The sequence below is a fragment of the Rhynchophorus ferrugineus genome, unplaced genomic scaffold (genome assembly GCF_030347505.1).
Source record: "Rhynchophorus ferrugineus isolate W39M unplaced genomic scaffold, kcgeb_rfMv2 rfM5, whole genome shotgun sequence".
Lineage (NCBI taxonomy): Eukaryota > Metazoa > Arthropoda > Insecta > Coleoptera > Curculionidae > Rhynchophorus > Rhynchophorus ferrugineus.
In genome coordinates this window covers 18080384-18104489 of record NW_027472584.1, presented here as the reverse complement: position 1 = coordinate 18104489, position 24106 = coordinate 18080384, and the positions used below count along the sequence as shown (strand labels likewise).

The window sequence follows — 24106 nt, the reverse complement described above, 5'->3', positions numbered from 1 at the left end:
TTACAGTAAGTTTGTTTTCCTGGTTTGGGGTTTTTAGGAGGACTAGGTAAATTTAAAATGACAAGCTGCGAGTCTTTTGACATCGACCTAATGGTTTCATTGAGTCTCATTGCGGTATGCACGCGCCGTAAGGTATCAGCCTCTCTGTAATTTCAGAAGAAAAAACGTAGTCATAAAAGCGGGGACTTAATTTAAAGAGGCGTAGTAATATAAAAGTAGCAACCCAGCAATTTTCCTTTTATGCGGGGGAAAAATATATTTGTCCTACTTACAGTGAAACACTTTCGTCTTCCTTGGAATTGATACTGTCGGTGTTGTTATGGGCCTTGAGGCTTTCCTTCTCCGATCCACCATCTTCCTTTTCTAACGTGCTATTTTCACAATCTTCCTTAGGCTACAAGAATAATAAGGTCCTCATGTATTATTTGTTACAATTTATTTTCTTTTTCTTAGCGAGACTCAATTTAAAATTCACGTAAAACGTTTCGTTTTTTACACATAAACCTTAATTAGAAGTTAGTTTAAACAGATTCAGTAAAACATGTATAAAATAAGAATTTTATAAATGCTATACCTCATTAGTTGGTTCATTATTTGATTCGCTAGGATTCTCCTTTTTATTATCCCCGCCTTGATTAGGTCTTGGTTCTTCGAACCTAACTTTTGATGGTGTCTTCTCGATAGTGTGATGCTGATCGACGACCGATTGTACCTAGAAAAAATTTCCCACAAAAGATATTGAACAAAAACTCCAGACTGTATACGATAGACTTAAAACTAGAGTTGGTGTGTGATATGTTGACATCTAGGATGATATTTGTAATGATAACTGAAAAAGTAGCATGAGCAAAATCAAAAACAAACTATATACAGAAAAATACGACGATATGATCGATGTGGGGGGAATTTACCAGAGGCAGCGTCTCTTCTAGTCCACCATTCGTAAGCGTCTTACAAAAATTACAAATTAAAAAAACGGAACTTTCAATTACATCATACAGTAAATCAGTTTCACACGAAAAATTGGAAAGGTTCCTAAAATTCTAACGAGCTTAAATCGTTCTCATGCCTTACTAATTTATAAATCGCTATGTCGTACTTAAAGCGAAATAACGATATATCAAATAAAAATAACACACAATCTTCATAAAAAAATTTAGTTAACTATTTTATTTCAGAATAAATATATATAGATAAAATAAACATCCAATTGTTAAGAACTTGAATGTATTATTTTCATTTTTTACTATAGTTTAAAGCCTAGACAAAGAAATAAAAAGAGGATTATGAATGATTATATTTACTAGGATAATACTAATCTATCAGGAGTACAAATAAGCATTCTCTGTTTTTTTTTTAAATTAAGAACTGATCAATTGTTTATAGGGGTTTTATTGATGGCGTTTTTCTAACTTTTGGAAGCATACTTTTGTACTGTTACCGTTGAAAGAATTATTTAGAGGCTATACAATTAGGCCATTTGGTATTATGCTTAGAAACTCAGATAGGTCAAGAACTCTAGCTTGAAATAAGTTGTAATCAGAAAAACCAATATTTGTTGAATAAGGCTAGTACAAATGTGCCATTTACACCCCAACACACTTGTGGTCAAGTGTTATTTTATTTGCCAATACTTGTTTCTCTCAATGATAGACTCAAACCTATCAATTATTCCTATTAGTACATTTTGGTTTTTAAATTATAGTTAATTTAATTGTCGCAAATCACACTCTGCTATGATACAAAAAGAGTCAAGTTATCAACTGAGGATTTCTTAAAATTAAAAATAAGAAAACATATGAAATAATGTCCGTCCAACAAAACAGCCAATGCTCGTCATAGATGACGTCGAAGATATTGCCAGTTGCAGTTGTCAAAATCGTAAACTCGGAGAGGATATTTCCTTTTAATTTGATCTCAGTTAAAAAAAGATCGAATGCTGCCTGAAACGTCGCGACATGCAGCAGAATCAGCCTTTAAAATTCGATTTGGTTTGGTACTAGTGGACGATGTTGCCTAATGTTTGCAAAATTCTTTAAAACATTAGATGCGGCAACATTGGGAGGTGCTAACTGTTTATTATATATTCTTTGGTTATATAATTTGATACAAAATTCATAATATTTCAAGGTTATTAGATGATAGTTGATATTGCTTTTTAAATATGTCAACTTTAACCTTTATTGGTTGAACGATAGGTACTTATTTGTACACCTAACACTACCCGTTAGATCGATTAACTATACTTTTACCTTCTATGCTGTGTTAAATTGTAATTGTCAGCCTAATTGATGGCTGATTATCTATGATTATTGATAATGATCATTAATGATATTTAATATGGAAAAAATGTGTGTATTTTAATTGAGATATCTTATGAAAAGTTTTTATTAGGAAAGAAACTTTCTAATGTTTTCGCGTGTTCAACAAAATATTGATATCCAAAAAAGGTGAATATTACATATATAGTCAAACTTACCACTCCTAAACTTTCTTTCTTGTTCAGTTGAAGTTCTCTGAGCATTTGAGTACGTTGTTCCATAACCAGTGTTCTCTCATAAGCATAAGCTGATATGTCTTTGTCCGACTATTATGAGATAAACAAATACAAATTAACCGTTGATGCATATATGTTAATCTATAAATAACTAACCATTTCAACAACTTCAACATCCGCCTCGATCCTAAGCTGGTACAAAAACTTCTTCAGGTCCTTTTTCATCTGAATTGAGTTGTCGTTAAACTGAGCGACAGTGAAAATACGCAGTTTGCAGTTCTTCCAAGTGCGATGCTGTTTCAACAAGAACGGAATCAACATGAGCAAACCGCCATCATGGACAATCCACCAAATATCAATGTTGCCATTGATTTTCTGGGTATTATCTGGATAAAAGTCAATTCCTCGTGGAATGAGAAGTGCCATTTTGGCGGCCGTCAATGTCCTAACTGTATATTCGAAACATTGTTCTTCTTCTGCGTCTTCTCTCCACCCATATGGCCAACTCAGAATAATCGTGTTGGGTTTCAAACCACCTAAGCCAGCAGTTTGGATACTAAAAATGTTCGTTTTTTAAATGATTCAAACCCAAATCAAATCCTTACAAGTTGCATAAACCTTCGGAAACACTTTTTGTCATCAACACCTCCGCAAAACCTTTCACTCTTTCTTGTTCCATGAGGTTTTGTAACGTCTTCTTCGCTTCGATAGCTTGAGCAGCTCCTTCGGTGTAATCACCTCCAAATACTGACGCGCAAATAGTTAAACCTTTACCAGCTTTCAGCTGAGAAACGAATGATATATATTTGGGATGTTCAATTCGCATTTCCGGTGTCATTTTAAGGAGCAAAAGAATCTGAGGACGCCAATTCTTTGTATGTGGAGGACCTTCTTCCAGGCGAAGCAACGAGAATCTAGCCGCTGAAAGTGCTAAACCTCTAATACCATCTCCCCATTCTTTCTCAGCGCTAAAAATAGTTACAATTATATCATGATAACTGAGAATGTAGTCTAATAAAAATCATTTTTTAATTGTTATACAATATTACTAAACACTGACAGTAATTTTATGCAAAATAGTAGTACAATATACTCACCCTCGATATTCGATATATTTATAAATAACTCCAGCCATTCCCAGTGCTAAAAGAGCCAAATACCAAGATGACATGAACATTACCGCAATACAAAGTGACATTCCCAGAAATGAGAGAAACCAGTGATAGTACTTGAATCTTGGTCGCCAGTTTGGAGTTTTAAGTAGCGTTTGCAAGGCACAGGCTAGATTAACAAAGCCATAGCACATCAAGAAGAACATAGATAAAAGAGGAGCAAGTACGTCAACGTTTCCCAATAAGATACCGCATTCGCAAATCAATAATGTTAATACTAGAGCTCTGGTGGGTTCGCCTCTAGATGATGATACAGAAAACGGCGACAAAAATGGTATTATTTCGTCTTTAGCGATAGCTTGAAGTAATCGTGGAGCCCCTGTAAGTGACTGAAGCCCAGCGCCCAGAGTTGATAGAAAAGAACCTATTAAAATAACCCATTGATTTGGCCATGCGATATTTGCAACTACTAATCGTCCTCCGATAGAGCTACCAAACCTAAAACAAAACACTCGTTAACTTATTTTAATTATCACATATTTTAACCATACTTGTCCCTTAATAGTAGATTATCAACAGTACCAGCGAATAATACAACAGACGATAAGTAAACCGTAGAGGTAGTCAGTATAGCGCAAATGGTTCCAATTGGTATAGATTTTTGTGCGTCCTTAAGGTCCCCAGATCGATTAGAACCTGCCATAATACCAGTCACAGAAGGAAAGAAGATACCAATAAGAATGGTGAATGATGTTGTGATATCATTAATGATCTGAACGTAGTTGTTGTCGCCTAGATTCTCAACATCAGCTGGCAAATTGCCTTTTGCTATAAATTGTCCTTGTTCCAAGAAACTATTATATATGTTGTCTGGAATATATCGTGGAAATATAATTAACTCTGATTAATAGTCGTCCTTACCGAAAAATACACCAGATGCTAAACCTTTGATACCTCTTTCAATGGTAAGGTTGTGCGTAGACCAGTATGGATCGCATTGGTCATTTGGGCAGAATGTTTGATATAAAGATCCACTAACGTTCTTATGACATTCGCTTAAATCCTCAACTTTCAACAAACGTGTACCGAGTACGCACATACTACAAAAAATAATTTGTTAACTGTTTTTGTTCATATCATGTAAGAATCTATCAAAATCAAATATACTAACTATAACTTATCATTCCCATTAAAATTGTAAAACACTCCAATGTAGACAGCGAGAATTGATAAAAGTACACAGGCCAAGGCAATTGTGGCAAACTTGTTGACAAATTTCACGCCAACAAAGACGATCAAGCCCATAACAATCAATAAACCAGTACCGTATACCCGAAAATTGTTGAATTTCACAGCATCATCTGATATTTCACCAAAAAGCGTCAAACTTGGTGCCATATAAACCTAAAACATTCAAGAACAACTTTGAAGTTTCTGGCGTCAGTATCAAGAACTCCTCAAAACTTTTTTTGCAAATTTACATATTAAAAGGTTTATTGCTTTTCTTTCAACATAAAATAACTTTTCCTTACACCAACTTCAGATCAAATAAGTTTAAGGTAAAATTGTATTTTTGTCAGTTCATACCTAACTTTATAACATACACACGTAAGTTTTCAAGCGCGTGTTTTATTATTTAAAATGCTAGCTCAAGTTTTCAGACAACAGTTCTTGATTCATAATGATTTTAAAAGTAAAATCTAATAGGTGCTTGTATGTATTTTAATCTGTCATACCTATTGATGAAAATGTAAAATATCAATGTAAACAACTATTAATCAACCTAACCTGACTGTTAAATTCGATGGCTTTAATAATTCTCTATATATAATAACAGTTCTCCATTTCATATTGTGGAGTTATTCGGTATATACAGACGCTAATCATGGAACTCATGGAACAAATCAACTGCCGAAGCCCATCTCGAATAGCTTTCAGACAGTTTATCAATTGTTTAACCAACTATTTCCAGATGTTTACACGTAATGGGAAAGGTTTAAAAGGAGGCGGAATGTCACTTCGAGCCGTTTCAATATCAGGAAGAAAATTTTCCTATAGTGATATTGTGAAACGTTAAAAACTAGATTTACTACGACAATACAAAGCGCAATAAGTCATGGGTTAGCCCAGGACAGCCATCAACCGAAGCGGTAAAAGCGAAGGATCATAAAGTTTTGCTGTGCATGTGGTATTACGAGCTGCTAAAACCAAATGAAATTGATACTGCAGATATCTAACGACGTTAATTGAACAAATTAACTGCTGACGTATTGTTGCAAAAAAAAACAGCACTAGCGAGTAACAGACGAATTTGCGTCCAATCCTCTTGAGTGACAACACTCAGACCCACGTTTCTACAGTAAGTGAAAAAATTATCAGAATACATACAAGCACCTAATATTAAAATTATACTCCATTAGAAAGTTTAAATATAAATTCCGAATGTAACTGATCACTTACCAATACAATCTCCACAGCACCAACAATATACATGGCACCGGCGAGAGTTGTACCTGTATAAAATAGCATACCAACCGCCCCACCAAACTCAGGACCTATTGATCTAGATATCATAAAGTAGCTTCCTCCTCCTGGAACGACTCCGTTAGTAGCAATCGCGGACATAGAAATGGCAGTCAACATTGTAACACAGCAACAAGTAAAAACGATTAACCAACCACAAATAACTCCTGCGGTACCAACAACCTAAAACCGAATTTCCATTTTATTTTTTCTTCAGTCCACACGAATTGTGAACGAAACGGGACTATAACTAAGTACTTACCCATGTCAAACGAATAAACAAAATGACACCAAAAATATTTTGAATACAAGGTAGATAAACTCCAACAAGGGTACCCATTTGGGCGCCTTTGCTGGGTTGAGCTGGAGCATCTGGATCGTTGGATGGAGGAGGAATAGTGTTTGAATAGTTAGCCATAGATTGGACAAAAGTAGTAATTCTGGGACGTTCTTGTTCATCTTCATTGTCGTAGTATAGGTCGAAAGGCTCATCGTGACCTGAAATAGAAGATTACATTTATTAATAAATTACAAATCTTTCTTTTGATATGATGAATGCGCCGGTATCAAATATATTTTAGAAAAATATTTGTGTGACATCTATAGGAAACCATATAAACTACATATAATAATAATAATATTAATCTAATTACAAGAATAATTTAATAAAGTATATTAGATGTCTCAGAAAGTAATGCGTAAATCTCTAATATCAATTAAAGTGCCATCTAGTTGTTCCTAGATTAAATAAGAATACTTATAATACTGGTTTAATAGAAAGACAATTACTTAAAACATTACATAAATGATTATGATACAATACCTATGTGTATGATACATATTATTTGTAGGAATTTATTTCAGTTTCACAACAAAACTTCCCTATTTCCACTTCAAAAGATAGTTTAGTATAGAAAATTGAAACGCCGACAATTAAACAATGTGTATGAAACGAAACTCCAAACAAAAGAACTATTTTCAATTAGCAGTGTCAAGTCTTTCCAGTTTAAATCAAACGAACGATTTATTTTTAATTTGTATCAAAGACGAAAGTTAAATAAAACAACTAAGAGCACATACGTGTTTCGTATCAAACATTTTTCGCGAAATGTCAGATGTTTTTCATCGATCTGACGTTTGATTAATATAAATGAAAGTATAAGTAAACTTTGTATTATTTAAAGTTAAAAAAGAGTTATAATGAATGGCTTTTAGTAATATTTTTCGTTTATTTCGTGTAATTTGTTTCAGGTTTATAAAAAGTGCCTGTGATTTGCATCTCAAAAAGAGAGTTTAGTACCAAGAAATATGCCTTCATCATTATGCACAGTTGTGTATGTATCGAGCTGCAAAAAAGAACATATTTTTATTTAGTGGCATTAAAATTCTAAGAATAAACACCATAAAGAAGAAATAATGGTGTTTTTAATCTTGCTGAAACTGTTTAACTGAAAGTTTCACGATGCATTGAGCTCGGTTAATTTATGATAGCTTAATTTACTAATAATAACATGTTTATATATAATACATAAGAGAAGATTTAAATTATCAATATTTACGAAGGCGCCAGTTCACAATAATATTTTAATATTCTGAATCATATGGTTAGTTATTTTTTTAAGATAATATAATAATACATAATGTGAGTGACAAAATCGTTATAATGTATTTATGACGTTTATTGTTTTCAAGTAATAATAATATTTAAACATGTATAGTATTTATATATGGGAATATATTTAAAAACAAATTCCATTATACTAATACTACTAAAACTAAAGCTATTTAAACTAGATTCTAATTATCTTCGTTTTCCCCTGGGACGGAAATGGACTCAATTACATTTTATGATCATTCTGCGAGTTGAAGTTTTCCAGATAGGAAGCATCAGGGGCCTTAGAACGTTGCACCGTTTGCTTTAATTCATCACCGGTCTTTGCCCTCTGATAAATTAGCCCCAGTCTTGAAAAAATAAGATTTTTACTTATTCGTTTCACAAGATCTCGCCACAAATTAAAATGAAAAATAATAACCAAATGTTTAAAAACATCTTTCGAATTTCAGATTTTGTTCAATATGTCTTGTTAAGATTTCCAAATGTTTGATCTAAAAATAAAAGGCGCCTAGTTTGCCGCAAAGTTTAGTTTCTTTAAAATCAAGCAAACATTTCGGTATAACAATCACGTTTACGTTCTATTTACTTTCGATGCACGTCTGGTTACATATGTCTCTATCGCTCACATCTATAAGTATTTCTAAAATCGGTAAATGGGAATCTACACAATTTATTGCGATTATTGTATTCAATACATAATTCATATACCTGATGTGATAAAAAAAATTACGAGCTATTTGATTTCACCGCAATATAGTTATATTTAGAATTTCATTCTGTTCTTTGGATTTATTTAACTAATAGAAAGGTGATAAATACCGCGAATTCTTTTAATTAAAATTGTGTTGACAGTTAATTTTTAAACAATGGAAAACATATTTTAACAAAGTTGAAAATGCTTTATGTCTTTCTTAAATCATCGATACTCATATAACCCCTTAAAAATGTATGGCGATCATTACCGATATAATCGGATTATTCGGTTATCAATCGCCAGGAACATATGTTTCAGGTTATGCTATATAATTCGACACAAATTCGGTTCAGCATTACATACAAACCCTCCGCTCATAACTAAATTCCCACCATTTAATGTCCATTTAGAGCCAGGCAATTATTTCGATGTTACACGAAAGCGTCAAATAATATACCAGGAAATGTGCTTAATATCCAACTCTAGTTGAGTATTATCCAAAACCTGTTCCTATTGTGTCTCAATATCCTTACTAGATCCTAATCCTAGAGAAACAGGATTAACGATTTTTAGCAAACATCTAATACAATGCTGTAGATAGATTACAATTTATATATATTATTTAATACAATAAATGTTTTATTATCTAGTTTTAAACACTATTTAATATTAAAAAAATTATCTATTTTTTACTAAGAATTAATGAAAATTATATCTGGACTGAAAGCCCTGACCTGGAAGTTCATTATAAATTATATCAAAAACATTTTACCTGTTAAATATTATATGATAAAGGCTAAATGTTGCATCTATTATCTATTATTAAGGCTTCACAGCTAAATATAGTATCTATAGAAAAATATAGTAATATTTTATCGCTAATTTATTGGAGCATTATAAACTATGGTATAATAGGAACCTCTTTGAAAAATTAATTTTTTAAGCAAATTCTGCGATATGGATAGCCTGGTTGCTTAGATTGAATTAAATCACATATAAATTGTGATTAAAAATCGGCTACCAGTACCAAAAACTTCCCCGGCCTGACAAATAGATGGCGCTACTAGAATTAAATCCATATGTTTTTTTAGTTAGCCCTAAGCCTCAAAAGGTGCGTGTATAAATTTGACAGCTGTCGGATCATTAGTTTGTGAATTATAGCATTTTGAGTTAAAGTTGCTTCACTTGTTATTAAGAAAAAAATGGATAAAAAAGAATTTCGCGTGTTTAGTGGTGAAATGAGCACCGAAAACGGTGAACGCGGTGGACGCCCAAGAGACCCGATGTTACCAACGAAAACATAAAAAAAATCCACAAAATGATTTTGAATTACCGTAAATTCAAACTGCATGAAATATCAGACACTCTAAAGATATACAACGTGTACATCATACCATTCACGAATATTTGGGTATGAGAAAGCTCTGTGCAAAGTGGGTGCTGCGCGAGCTCACTTTTAACCATAAACAATGACGAGTTGATGATTGGGAGCAGTGTTTGAAGATGATCAAGTAATAAACGTAATAAACTCGAGTTTTTGCGTCGATATGTGACAATGGATGAAATATGGCTCCATCATTTCACTCCGAAGTCCAATCGAAAGTCATCCGAGTCGACTGCACACGATGAACCCGCTCAAAAGCGTGGGAAAAAGTAACAGTCGGCTGGCAATGTTATGGTGTCTGTATTTTGAGATGCGCATGGAATAATTTTCATTGACTACCTTGAAAAAGAATGACCATCAACAGCGACTATTACATAGCGTTATTGGAGCACTTGAAGGACGAAATCGCCGAAAACGGCCGCATTTGAAGAGAAAGAAAGTTCTGCTTCATTAAAACAATGCACCGTCTCAAAAATCCATGGATTGGGCTTCGAATTGCTTCTCTGATCTCAAAATAATGCTCGCCGGGAAGAAATTTTCGTCGAATGAAGAGGTAATCGCCGAAACTGAGTCCTATTTTGAAGCAGAGGACAAATCGTACTACAAATATGGCATCGAAAAGTTGGAGGGTTGCTATAATCAGTGTATCACCCTTGAAGGGAATTATGTTGAATAAAAAAAACTAATTTTGTCAAAAAAATGTGTTTTACTATGGTAGGCCGGGGACTTTTCAATTGACCTGTTATTTCAGAGATACTTAATAGAAGCAATTATATAATTAGTCGTTGTGAAGCCTTGGGTTGTTCAAACAAAACTGGGACTTTAACCAGTACTAAAATGATTTTGTGCATTGTTTCATCACTAGGGATGGGATGTTTATCTATCATTATGATATGGAATCACAAGAAGAGGCTGAAGAGTGGTGTGATCTCGGTATTTCGGCTCCGAAGTGAGTTAGAGGCCAAAAATTAACCAAGAAGTTTTAAACATACATTTTTTGAGATGCATAGGGATTGTTGTTGGGATACAAATTGTTTAAACAAAGCTAAACCCCTGGACTATCTGGGTGTAAAAGTTAACGCAAAGAAAAAAAGGAAGAGTTATGACAAAAAATGTTCTTTCTTAATACAACGTACCATCTTGCATGGCTCAAGAGACATATTTCAACGACTGTCCTATTCGTCAGATTTATGACCAACAAAGAGAACCCAATTTTAAATGTACGAAAGTAATTGAGACATAAATTATTCATATAATTATATTAGATATTGCTGCTACCATTGATACATGAATTTCATTATCTTAAATGGATTAAAAACTAATTAAATTCATTACAATTTATGAACATATTAATACAATTTTTCTCTTTGTTACAGCTAAAATCCTAAAAACTAATTAGAATTAAAATAATGCTAATAAAGTACGATATAATATAAATTAATTAAGTTATGCTCTATAATATTTTATCATAATATTGTTTGATTTATTGAAATTTTATAATAATAAATACAGACAATTTCATCAATCTCTTTCGCTGTTCATCAAAATTAATATAAAATGACGAGAGTGTGTAAATATATCATTAGAACTGTGTCAAACAGTATTTCGGTATATTTAATTAACACGGGACTGAATCACCCGTATTGGACAATGAACTCTCAGTTTGTTAATAAACTTGTAATCTCTCTTGAAATTAAATTTAATTAGCGATTAAATAAGTATGCATTCAAATGTTTATATACTATTTTGTGGCATTTCATTAAATTCCCATGGTTTTTCTTTAAACTGAAATAAAACAATACTATATTATAAATATTAAGATTTTAGTAGTTATCAATTAACCACAAAAAAACAGACATTATGTTTTAATTTTTAAATGTTTCTATCTATAATATTATAATTTATTGACGTTTTAGTGTTAGAAAAACAATTAAAAGTATGGAAAGAATAAAAGGTAAATCGGTTTCGATCTAAATTTAAGGTGATGGGGGCAAATATTTCCGGCCAATTTCATTATTTATGGCCTTTTATAAATAGAAATCGACATTCATATGCAGTACTGTGTTTTTCCAGCCATTAAACGTATTTTTACAAGCATCCCGCATATACAGTTTATATAAATCTGCCAAAAATAATAGAAATAACACATTTAATTTTCAACAATTTGTGCAATATTTCTCAAGAAGTTAAGCTTTTTTTACTCTTTGTGAATCCACAATCTGCCCTATAGGCATATATATATGCCCTATAGGCATATATATATATATATATATATATATATATATATATATATATATATATATATATATATATATATATATATATATATATATATGGCATGTAGAAAATCACTTCATTAAGCGATCTCCTGTATAAAATATTATCTTAATTAATTAGTCTTATTCTCCATGTCCAGTAATCAAATCAGGTGGTTTTAAACGTTTTAGTCTACGCACTTCACTATCACGTCGCATATTTAGCTGGTTAGCGAGTATATTGGAATGCAACTTTATTTCAAATATAGTACAGAGCATCAACCATGCCACGCAACACCTTACTTTGGAACCGTTAAATGATGGATATGTTAGATTTGCTAGCGGCACCCCATAGTTGGATTCCATATGACCAAATAGGTTTGAGTATAGACTCATACAGCAATACCTTGTTATCTAATGATAATTTGGATTTGCGACCGATGAGTCCAAGTTGTTTTCGTTTAGAGAGTATGTGCTTCTTCCAGGTTAGGCGTCGATCTAAGTGCATACCAAGATATTTAACATGCTCTGCTTGGGGGAGTTGACTGTGATTGATATTCATTGGCTTTAATGCGCCATGTCTTCAACCATAATTGTATTTGCTCCAGGTGGGTTTGTAGGTATATTGATGCTGTGACTGGATCTTCATGGGATGCTAAGATTGCTGTGTCGTCTGCGTATGTTGCCACAGTAGTTATTTTTGTGGTGGGTAGATTGGCCGTATACAGAAGATACAGTACTGGACCCAGTACACTACCTTGCAGAACTCCTGAATATATGGGATTTAATTCGGTATGTTCATCGCCTTGATTTACAATAAAATGTCTGTCAGTGAGATACGATTTTAGTAGCTGATAGTCCGGATGAGGGAGAAGTTTTTTTAGTTTAACCTGCAAGCCTGTATGCCATACTTCGTCAAAAGCCTGAGATATATGTAGAAAAGCAGCCGAACAATATGTTTTGTCATTTAGGTCGGGGTTTATTTTGTTTACAAGTTTATGGACTTGTTCTATAGTCCCATGCTTATAAAAAGTTAAGTTATGTTAAATTAATATTAATAGATTAATTTGTATCTATTTTATAATTAGCTGCAATTGCATTATGTGGATAAACAAATATTGAAGTATTTTGCAATTCTATAGTTATTTTAATTTTTGTATAAGAACAGTGTGAATGAAGTTCCATTGTGGTTTCTACTATACAGCAAGCTTTGGAGATTGATATATTGATAATACTCTGATAAAGAGAAGTACTAATAATTATTTTTGTAGATTTTAATGATTGTTATATCTTTTCATTGATTCTCATGAGACTAAACGTATATATCATTGTAAATTTGAAATCTAAACTAAGTGTTGTTTCAAAATAATGAGATTTATAATCCGTGTTATTTTTATTAACTTGCGATTTGAGAGGAAATGACAGTAAAAAATATAAAAATGGTAAAAAATCACAAATTTCCACCACACCAGAAAAAATGCATTAAAAATTATCTCTCAGAGAAAGATAAAAGTTTCAAAATATTTGTAATTTGGTGAAAGTGAAAGTGGGTAAAAAGTGCAGGCTTGATCTGTTTTTCTATTCTAGTAGAATAACAATTATATGTAGAATATTTATGTTTAGTGTTTTACTAATTGTATTGTGTCATTGTCTATTTTCTTTTTCAACAATTAATAATTTCGTACAATTACTGAATTTAAAATGCCCATTACTACTTGATAAAAAATATATTAAATTTAAACAGATATTCAGATATTCAAATGTTCTGACGTAACTAAGTAAAATAGGACTTAAATTAGAAGGGTATCAAAATCTATTTTGGACTCAGTCGGTCACTTGATGTAATTAACGCCGGTCTGAACCGCAAACATCCGACAAAGACGACCTCGGTCGGGATGGTTCTGAAGCTTTGGACCATCAGTCTATACGAAACTTTTAATCTCCCATGAATTCAACCAAATTTCAAGCGATTCACTTGAAGGTGTCTTTTAGTTCGAGTTACAGTCGACCGTGTAGCAAAGCAAATACCTTTGTTCCTTTAATATAATTCGGTTAATTAAAAATAGTTTTGGGGCTTTACATTTGTACAACAGTCGCTTTATAGTTAGAAGTCCCAAAACTGTTCAGAAATTGAAAATTGAAAAGTGGGGTATTATCTATTAGATTGTTGGAATTCATAGCGTTTTTGGAAATATATGCCTATAAATTGATTATAAATCAAATCCTATTAAATCATATCGGGTACATTTGTAGCTAACTTCATGTTTCACTTTTCCGCGTGTATCATTCATTGTATGAGCAAAAATATTTTTCAGTACATTGAAAATGTCTGAATTTGTACCGAGTAAATCGCATTTGTGAAAAAAGGCTGAAGTCCGTTTCCATCGATTTCAACATATGAATACTGGTTTTGACGTTTTAATATTGATAGAATATAAAGAGCGCTGTGAATAACCAAAAAACAAGGGTTTGAAGGAATTACAAGATGATGGTCCATGTAAAACGCATGAGGAATATGCATAATTGTTGAGAGTAACACAAGAAAGAACATGGAAATAATCCAAAAGCTCGGATATTTTGTGTCGTACGAATTTAAGCCAACAGATATTGAAAGGTGTTTGATCATGTGTGAAATGCTGTTTCAACGGCAAAATCGGTAAGAATTTTGTGCATCGTATTGTTACTGGCGATGAAAAGTGGATCCAGGAAAAAAAATCACGGAGACCACTTGGTCATGCATGCGAATGTTCATGCCTCTAAGTAAATGCTCTATATTTGGTAGAATTAGTTTGGTGTGGTATATTATGAGCTGCTCAAACCTAATGAAATCAGCAATGAATCGACTTCAATTGATACGTTTGAGCCAAGCACTACTTGAAAAATAGCCAGAATACGAGTAAAGACACAACAATGTTATTCTTAAGCATAACAACGCTCTACAACATATTGAAAAACCAGTGAAAACATACTTGACATATTCCGACATATGAGTCGTGACTTAGTATTTCTTTGATTTCTCGATGACCTTTTTTCGAAATGGAATCCGTAAAATGCCGGAAAGTTGGGAAAAAGTAGCGGCTATCGATGGACAAGGCTTTGAATAATATACATTGTACCGACTTTTCAAAAAAAATTCTAATTAAAAAAATCTTTTAAAACTATTTTAAAGGTCATACAAAAACCTATGATTTAAATGATATTGAAAAATGTTAAATGATATGATAAAAATGTTAAAATATATTATACATTGCTAGTCACTTACTTATTCCACTCATTATAACTTATACTTATTCTCACTCTTTGAGCAAGACACAAATTCTACATCAATGAATCGACGACCAACTTCTTGCAACCTTCATAAAAATAAACTTCTGTTGAGAAAGGTTATGCGCCATTAATCAAAATATGTGGTAGTCACATGAAACAACATCAGGATAATACTGCGAGTGGGGTAGGATTTCTGATTTGGGTTACTCCAAGTATTTTTTTGACAAATTTTGTGTTTTTTTTGTGTGAAATATTTTCTTGTCTTTTTCAGTATTCCGATGTTGTTTTCTTAAGTGTACGATTTAAGTACATAGAGAGGTAGAGTTTAAATTGGTTCTACTAGTATTTACAATCTTCTGATCTCACTAAACATACAGCATCGCTTTCTAATTGATGTTAATACTTTGACAAGCTTAACCCATGACTTCCTACACTTGGCGTTGCTATGTTGCTGCGTTAGGAAATATCGCATACATACAATAAGTGTGGCAGTGGTTTTAATACACTGTCTTCCGTTAATTTATTTCAATTCTAAACAAATAAACTGAACTTTTCTATTTGTGAGTTATGATTCAGAATTATGATGTATTGATCTTATACTATAAGTCAGGATAGATATTTTATTCATGCTTTTGACTATATCCGTTAATTTATCTTAATGAATGTAAAGAAAAAAAATTGTTAGCTCTAGATTTTGTGATATAGAGTAGATGAAAATATTTGGATTTAAAGAAAATTGTAAATATTAATTACATATGCTGATAACATTTGTGAATAGTGTGATAAGTATGATTTGTATTTATTTAATGACATTTACATTTTAATTGTTGAAAAAATATCTACCAGCTGGCGGGATCTTGTAAAAGACATTCACACTATTCTGCAGAATATCATATTACTGTAACTTTGACCCTAGTAACTTCTGCCTCCTTCTGTGGCAGTATTAAGATCTCAAATTGATTAGCTCAATCTATGCGGTTAATCATATCTCTCTTTAAAATCAGAACTGTGTTTTTTCTTCACACTGTTTTATTTTTCTTTTTCCATATCATATATTTGGGGTGGATGGATTTAAGATTCCAATGTTAATTAATTCCAATGTTCCTTTTTTTTGTGAAAATCCTGCATTAATAGATAGAGTTAAGAAAAAGTAGAAACCTGTATGGTCTGCAGACTCCCACTAAATTATAGACCGGTAGAAACGAACTTTTTTCATTTAATTCAATATTTTTCAACCACTTTCATAATATAATGGAATATGAGTTGCAAAATATGTACAGCCCACGACTTACCCTATTACAATGTTAGTGTTATCATATACAACCTTCAAACAGCTGAATTATTTGCATTCTAATAGTTAACAGGCGTGTCAATGTCTAGAAATGAATTTTTCATAAACTGAAAATTTAGAATATAGAAAATATAAAATGTGTCACTCGTATCTAAAAAATTACAGCTAACCGGAACTTTTTATGATGTTTTTTAAGTTCAGCAGTTAAGTTAAAGTTAAGTTTAAGTTAAGAAATTAGATTTATATACAAGAAATATCAAAAAAACCATTGCGCAGACTCAATAAAATATTTTATAACGTTCTTCGTCAGTAAATATTGGTAGAAGTTTAAAGTTCATCAACCTAATAAACGCACAATAAAACAAATGTTTTAACATTAGGGTAGCGTTATTGATTCGTTGAAATTGAGATCGTTTTTTCCCCAACAACCAATTAAAGCTGGGAAGCATTTCATTTCCGCAACAACCGGAAAAGCACGAGTAAAGTTCACCAATCTTGATCTGAATTTAAGGTATTGGCGGCAATTTCCGGACCAAACCCTTTTTCTCGATACAGCCAACATCGATTTATTCGATTCGGTGCTTAAGAATGTTCGTTTAATTAATTAATTGACACATTAAGCACCGAAGAGATTAGATTGAGTAAGAGGAATGGTATTCGTTCAACTATGATCAGGTCTACGTTAACTAGAATAGGGAAAAATGTGATAAATGAAGAATATATGCCGGTTATCTGGTAGATGTTCTAATCTACAGAGTTGTCCTATAGTCTATTCAAAGTAGCAGTGAACTAACGTCAGCAAGATGTATAACGTATTGCCTATTGCAGTTTGTAAGTTTTTAATACCAGACAATATTTTCTTCTCATTTTATTCCAGTTAAAAAAAGATACAATGCTGTCTGATAAGTTCGAAAGTCCTTCGGTTGCCAAATGTCTGCAAAATTCTTCAAAACATTAGTGATAAGAGGTTATAAACAGAAAAACGTTGTTTTGGCGCTTTGCTTGTTTTGATAAATTTCAAATCGCTACTTTTTTGATTACTCGGGTTGAAAATGCCGAGGCCAAATAAATAGTTAGTCAGATATAAATTACGTTTCTAATTAATAAGTTCGAACAGAAACGAGGTAATGGAGGCCCGTTCTGCACTGAATATTAGTATGGTCACTATAACTATAATCTCTCAAATTAAAGAGAAACAATATAATTTTGGATTCACTGAAAAGAAAATATCTACATATCTTGATGTTAGCTCTATTCAAGGTTAAATTAATGAAATGTATAAAAACCGTGAGTAGTTTTTTAATATAAAAAAAATTTAATAATTATGTGGCGACCGCCACGACCCTTTAGGCCACCACCAATTCACCATCAATAACTACAAAGGTTGGCAACGCCGGTGGATTGGTACCATGCAAGTTCCAGGGTATAAAAGACCATCACGACGACGTCTCGCTCTTTTTCTTATCACCGTCCCCCTGTAACAGTACCACTTCCACAGCGCTACCGTACTTCCTTCACCTTAACCTAATATCCTGTCCATTCTCCCATCGACCACATGTATCAATAGTAAGTTAGAATAAACAACTTTGATTCAATCAGTGTTTTTTAGTTCCCGTGCAAATTCCTTCCAAAGATAGTAGTGAGTGTTCTGATAAATAATCGTAGCGGCAGCCACATATTTCGACCGATCGACCGACCCGACGAACATTCCTACAATTGGTGACCCCGACGTGATCAAAGTGCCTAACAGGTAAATCAACTCAACATAAGCCACTCGACAGGTGCTTGACACGTGCATGGAAGGATAGCACGAGGAACGGAACTCATCAACATCACGTGGTCGACGACATCCCACGAGACTAGCCTGATGGACGAAAACCACAGAAGCCCATCATGTATACCAGCAACACATGAGCACCCTCGCAACACGAAACGGGACACGTAACACATTTACAGGTACCCTCAAACAAAGCTAAACGCCTCAAGACGAACGACGTCCTGCTAAAACTCCGATGGCAGCTGATCCCGTAAAACTCCTCGCTCAGGTTGGGATCCCCATCTCATCAGCAGTCCCCGGGCGTTTGTTTGTGTGATTGCGGGTGCATTCCGGAACTTGCACCACATATAGGTACGTTCCACGGCTGTTCCACTAGGAGGGGAGTTATGTGGCGACCGCCACGACCCTTTAGGCCACCACCAATTCACCATCAATAACTACAAAGGTTGGCAACGCCGGTGGATTGGTACCATGCAAGTTCCAGGGTATAAAAGACCATCAGGACGACGTCTCGCTCTCTTTTCTTATCACCTTCCCCCTGTAACAGTACCACTTCCACAGCGCTACCGTACTTCCTTCACCTTAACCTAATATCCTGTCCATTCTCCCATCGACCACATGTATCAATAGTAAGTTAGAATAAACAACTTTGATTCAATCAGTGTTTTTTAGTTCCCGTGCAAATTCCTTCCAAAGATAGTAGTGAGTGTTCTGATAAATAATCGTAGCGGCAGCCACATATTTCGACCGATCGACCGACCCGACGAACATTCCTACAATTATTTCAGAGATAACTGTTAGTATGGAAAGTATCCATAGAAAACTTAAGGATATACAACTCTTTGAGGGATAGAAATTATTACTTGTGTACAGGCATAGGTACTTCAAAATGGAACATTAGGCCACCCTTGGCAAGAAGCTAATAAAAAGACTGTGAAGGAAAGAAAAGTTGATAGAAAAAGGTAAAAGTTAGAATAACATTTCATTAGATTTTCTAAAACAATACGTATATGTGCAAGACATATATAGCAAGATAGGATGAATGAATTAGGGAGAATGCAGTGATTAAATCTAATTATATCAAGAAAAATGTACACAGATATTAACAGAAGAAACTAAAGTGAAATAGAGCGATCAGAATGATTTGATAAGAAAAAATAGCAACGAAGGAAAAAAGAACCAAACATAAAAAGATGAATATGTTCTCTAATGAAAATAAAATATATTACTTGGATGTACACTTATTAAAATACGTAAAATAAACGCTAAATGCGGCAATATTGCACCGTTTTGACGTCATAAATTGGGATGACGTGAGTTCATTTCTGCTTTGGATAGACTATATATTATTTAATAAGTAATACGTACAATAATTTCGCAAATGAATACGACAGATAGACAACACCTTATTCACCAACGAAGAACAACCAACTACTGGAAGTTCTATGTGAAATTTTAAGAAACTAAATGGTATTGTTTGAGACGGATACTAAATAATATACTGGCAAAAGTTGTTCATGTTATTGTTTCATTATCTAAATTATCTAAAACTCTAAATTGTTTGTATACTATATAAAAAATCGTAATAAAAACAAACATTTTAGAATTTTTGAGTACTATCCATATAAAATTTCATAGACTTTCTAAATTTATATTTCTCACAGGTACCCTATAAAATGATTCAATTTATAATGTATAATAAAATACTGCTATTATTTTGCCAGTAAAATTGGGAAATAACAGTAAAAATAATATTTTAAGTTATTACCACTTTTTAACTAGCTAACCATTTTTAACATTTTAGTATTTGTAAAATAACTAACAATTTGTAATAATTTATTTGTATAATAGAAAATATCATGACCTAGCCTGCCTGGTCAGACATAATGAAGATGTATTTATGGAGTTATTGATCAATAATGGAAGCTTTTCTGTCTGGAAGTTTTTAAAACACGCGTCGCATGTAGTTTTTATTTGATATAGACATCTATAATTTTCTTAATTCATATTACTTTGTATAATAAAATTAGAAAACAACCATGATAAAGAACTAATCTTAAGCCCAAATTAATAATTAATGACAAAATATATATTATTGAGCACATATGCATAAATACATGAAAAAATAAGAAATAAAGTGAACAACACAAAATGTGACAACACAAAGAAAAGTATTATTAAGATAAACCCAACAAGGTGAAGAGAGAAAAGGGGGGGGAAACACCATAAAGGACAAAAATGAGAAATATTTGGAAAATGGGAACTTGAAACATACGACTACTAATAGGCAAGGAAAAAGAACTGGTAGACGATTTTCATAAGAGGTTGGGTTGCTAGCAGTAACCGAAACAAAAAAGAAGGGATCTGGTATCTATAAAATGAGCATCGATCATCTATAATAGGTTAGATAAAAACAAGAAAGCATCGACAGGAGTAGGTTGAAAAATAAGGAAAGAACTAGAACAAAAAAAAATGGATATCATATGTCATCATATTTTTCTTAAGTTTAGTTTACTCAGTTATTTCCAATGCTATTTTTTGCTACAATGTTCCAATTTTAATCAGAAACAGCACGTAGTCATTTTTGTCGCTCGTAAGTCGTAGATATGATGAAATGTTATTTTGTCGAGCTTTATAATAATAAAGTTTGATGAAAAACGAATCAACATCCTAATGGTTCAATTATGATGGACGCCCCATAGCGCTGATATATACAGAAAGGTCAGCCAAAGCAACTTCTCATGTTAAATACCATAATTTCCAAAACATTCCGCTTAAAAAAAAAGTCACGCAAAAAATCTTGAACATAATAAACTTTCCGAATGTTCCAGGGCTCAAGTTTAACGAGCTTGTTACATAAAAAAAAGTCCAAATAATAATGATCTAAAAGAGTATTTACGTCATATTTTTCGCTACCAAAGAAATCCTATAATTAGGCTTGGATATTTTTTATGCACTCTTTTTTTATTATCAAATGGGTTTATCGTTATTACCTTAACTAAAAGGTAATTGCCTTTTTTATATTGTAAATAATACATGGGGGGTTTTCGTTTTAAGTAAATAAAGTATATTTATAGACTTAGTTATTCAATTATCATCCTGGTATTACATTTTATATTTAGTATTTTAATTTTAGCACTTCTGATATTTAATTTTTTCCATTTAAAGAATAAAGAATAAACAATTCATGTGTATATATTACCTGAAGTAAACAATGTTGTTATTAAAACGTTCACTATAAGAGTTTTTAGTAAAAAAACTATTATTTTCGCTACTGTTTATAATATTTCGTCATATTTCTGGATATACATATTAATGGGAAACAGTGACATAATCATTGTTCGAATTAATTCAATTTTCTGTTAAATACTTGCATATTATTATTATAAGATTATTCGGTATATATAGATATCATTTGAAGAAATTTGCTACCGAAGCCCATAAAACATTTTTAGAAACTTATGGTTATTGCTTATTTTAGAAACTTATTGTTCATATCTCAAATGCTAGTTTAGTTTAGGATTCAACGATTTAAAAGTGACAATTTTGATGTCATGGACTATAAGACAAGTTCTTTTAGATGAAAACTCAGTTCAAACTCTAAAATAATTGTCAGGCAGCTTAGTAGTCGATGAATTCACTGTTTCCAGGCTTTTACATGCCTGGAAACAATCAGAAACAAACAGAAATATCGCAGAGGTCGTGCCACCCTCAACGCAGCAGACAAAAGGGAGTAAAACAGAGTAAAACGAGAAGTGAAGGAAACCATTAAAGCCTTGCGATCCGAGAAATGGAACTCATTTCTAGCGGACCAAACGCTGGATGGCCCCGCAACTTTCTGGTGACGCTCTAAAAACATCGTGGGGAAAACGTCATACCCGCCTAAAGTCAGCGGAGACAAGAACTTTCGCAGTCACCGACCACGAAAAGGCCGAGCTCCTCGCTAAAACCTATGAGGCCTACATGGAACACCTCCCTTCTGCTACAAATATAAACGCTACTGAGAACGACGAAATCATTAGGAAGGCCAACTCCGTTCATTCTCAAGTGCCTCCGAGTTATCTTTTAAACCATCTAGTCACTCCTAAAATACTCACGCAAATGATTAGCAAGATTCGGAACAAGAAGACCTCGGGTTTCGATAATATTTCGATAGCCTAACTGATCCTGAAAATCTTCCCTACAAGCAGCTCGCCGCATTAAGTAATATCATCAACGCCATTCTGAGGCTGCAACACTTTCCACCCATATGGAAACATGCATTCATCGCAGTTATCCCCAAAAAAGGAGTTAAGTCACCATCTTCTGACTACAGACCTATCAGCCTACTAAGTTCCATTTCCAAGCTTGTTGAAAAAGCAATTATTTATGCTTTAATGATTTTACGAAAACAAACAATATCATTCCAGATGAGTAATTCGGGTTCCGCGTTAAACACTCAGCCGTTCATCAGGCCCGAATTTTATAGGTTGATTCGGTTACACGTTCCTATGCATCAGACAGCATTCTGTCTCTTTTTAACCAGGATAAAATGAAAAGGAAAATCGTATCCTGATTTAAAAATAATTTTACATTTTTACAAACTGCAATGGTTCTAAAACATCAACACTGCCGCCTGTTTACATAACAAATCACGATCCTTCGCTTATTTCTCTGTAGAAACAGGTGTCGTGTCTCTAATTCTGGATTATAAGCGCTGGCAAGATGAAAAAATTTAGGATAATGTAAAATAAACACCTTCTGCAATCTCCGAATATTCCGCGGTTTGCTAGGAATTCCCAAATTCATTGGTTATCTGGAATGCCGACAATTCGGGAATTCATAAAATTCCCTTCCCGACAACAAATATATTAAATATCTGTCAATCATGTTACCCCGGTGGATACTGACTGACACTCCCCCAGTTGTGAAATAAGCATGCTTTCACTAAAAAGGAGGGGGGATTTCTTTCACCTACAGCAATATTAACAAGGACATTAATTTAGTTTAATTTCTAAATTTATTATTACATTGTTACTAGTCAACTAACCTATTCTTACAATAATTTAAATATAGGTATATATCTAACAGGTTAATTGAAAAGTCCCCGCCCTATCATAGTAAAACAGATTTTTTTGGCAAAATTAGTTTTTTTATTCAACATAATTCCCTTCTAGAGTGATACACTGATTATAGCGACCCTCCAAATTTTCGATACCATTTTTTGTAGTACGATTTGTCCTTTGCTTCATAATAGGCCTCAGTTTCGGCGATTACCTCTTCATTCGACGAAAATGTCTTCCTAGCGAGCATTCTTTTGAGATCTGAGAACAGGAAATAATCACTGGAGGCCAGATCTGGAGAATACGGTGGATGAGGAAGCAATTCGAAGGCCAATTCATGGATTTGTGTCATCGTTTTCACTGACTTGTGACACGGTGTATTATCTTGGTGAAGCAGCACTTTCTTTTTCTTCAAATGCGGCCGTTTTTCGGCGATTTCGTCTTTCAAACTGTCCAGTAACGCTATGTAATAGTCGCTGTTGATGGTCCTTCCTTTAAGTATCCCATCCCATGCATTTGGCATCCCAAAATACACACGCCATAAACTTGCCAGCGGACTGTTGCGTTTCCCAAGCTTTGGAGCGGGTTCATCCTGTGCAATCCACTCGGATGACTGTCGATTGGACTTCGGAGTGAAATGATAGAGCCA

The 24106-nt window shown here is 33.2% G+C and overlaps 1 protein-coding gene across 3 annotated transcripts in view; it reads right to left on the bottom strand.

Annotated features, from left to right (window-relative positions):
- kcc (solute carrier family 12 member kcc) overlaps window positions 1-24106 on the bottom strand; it is a 154993-nt gene that overhangs the window by 3605 nt on the left and 127282 nt on the right. For 2 of the 3 annotated variants that reach the window (XM_076405066.1, XM_076405068.1), the window contains exons 2-14: window positions 6395-6630; window positions 6070-6315; window positions 4781-5013; window positions 4531-4709; window positions 4161-4479; window positions 3595-4107; window positions 3103-3465; window positions 2654-3053; window positions 2480-2587; window positions 912-950; window positions 575-712; window positions 273-394; window positions 5-144 (exon numbers count right to left, since the gene is read on the bottom strand). In XM_076405066.1, the coding sequence (XP_076261181.1) occupies window positions 5-144; window positions 273-394; window positions 575-712; window positions 912-950; window positions 2480-2587; window positions 2654-3053; window positions 3103-3465; window positions 3595-4107; window positions 4161-4479; window positions 4531-4709; window positions 4781-5013; window positions 6070-6315; window positions 6395-6630 (3036 nt within the window). The remainder of the gene's footprint in view (window positions 1-4; window positions 145-272; window positions 395-574; window positions 713-911; window positions 951-2479; window positions 2588-2653; window positions 3054-3102; window positions 3466-3594; window positions 4108-4160; window positions 4480-4530; window positions 4710-4780; window positions 5014-6069; window positions 6316-6394; window positions 6631-24106) is intronic. The other variant, XM_076405067.1, reaches the window with a different exon arrangement.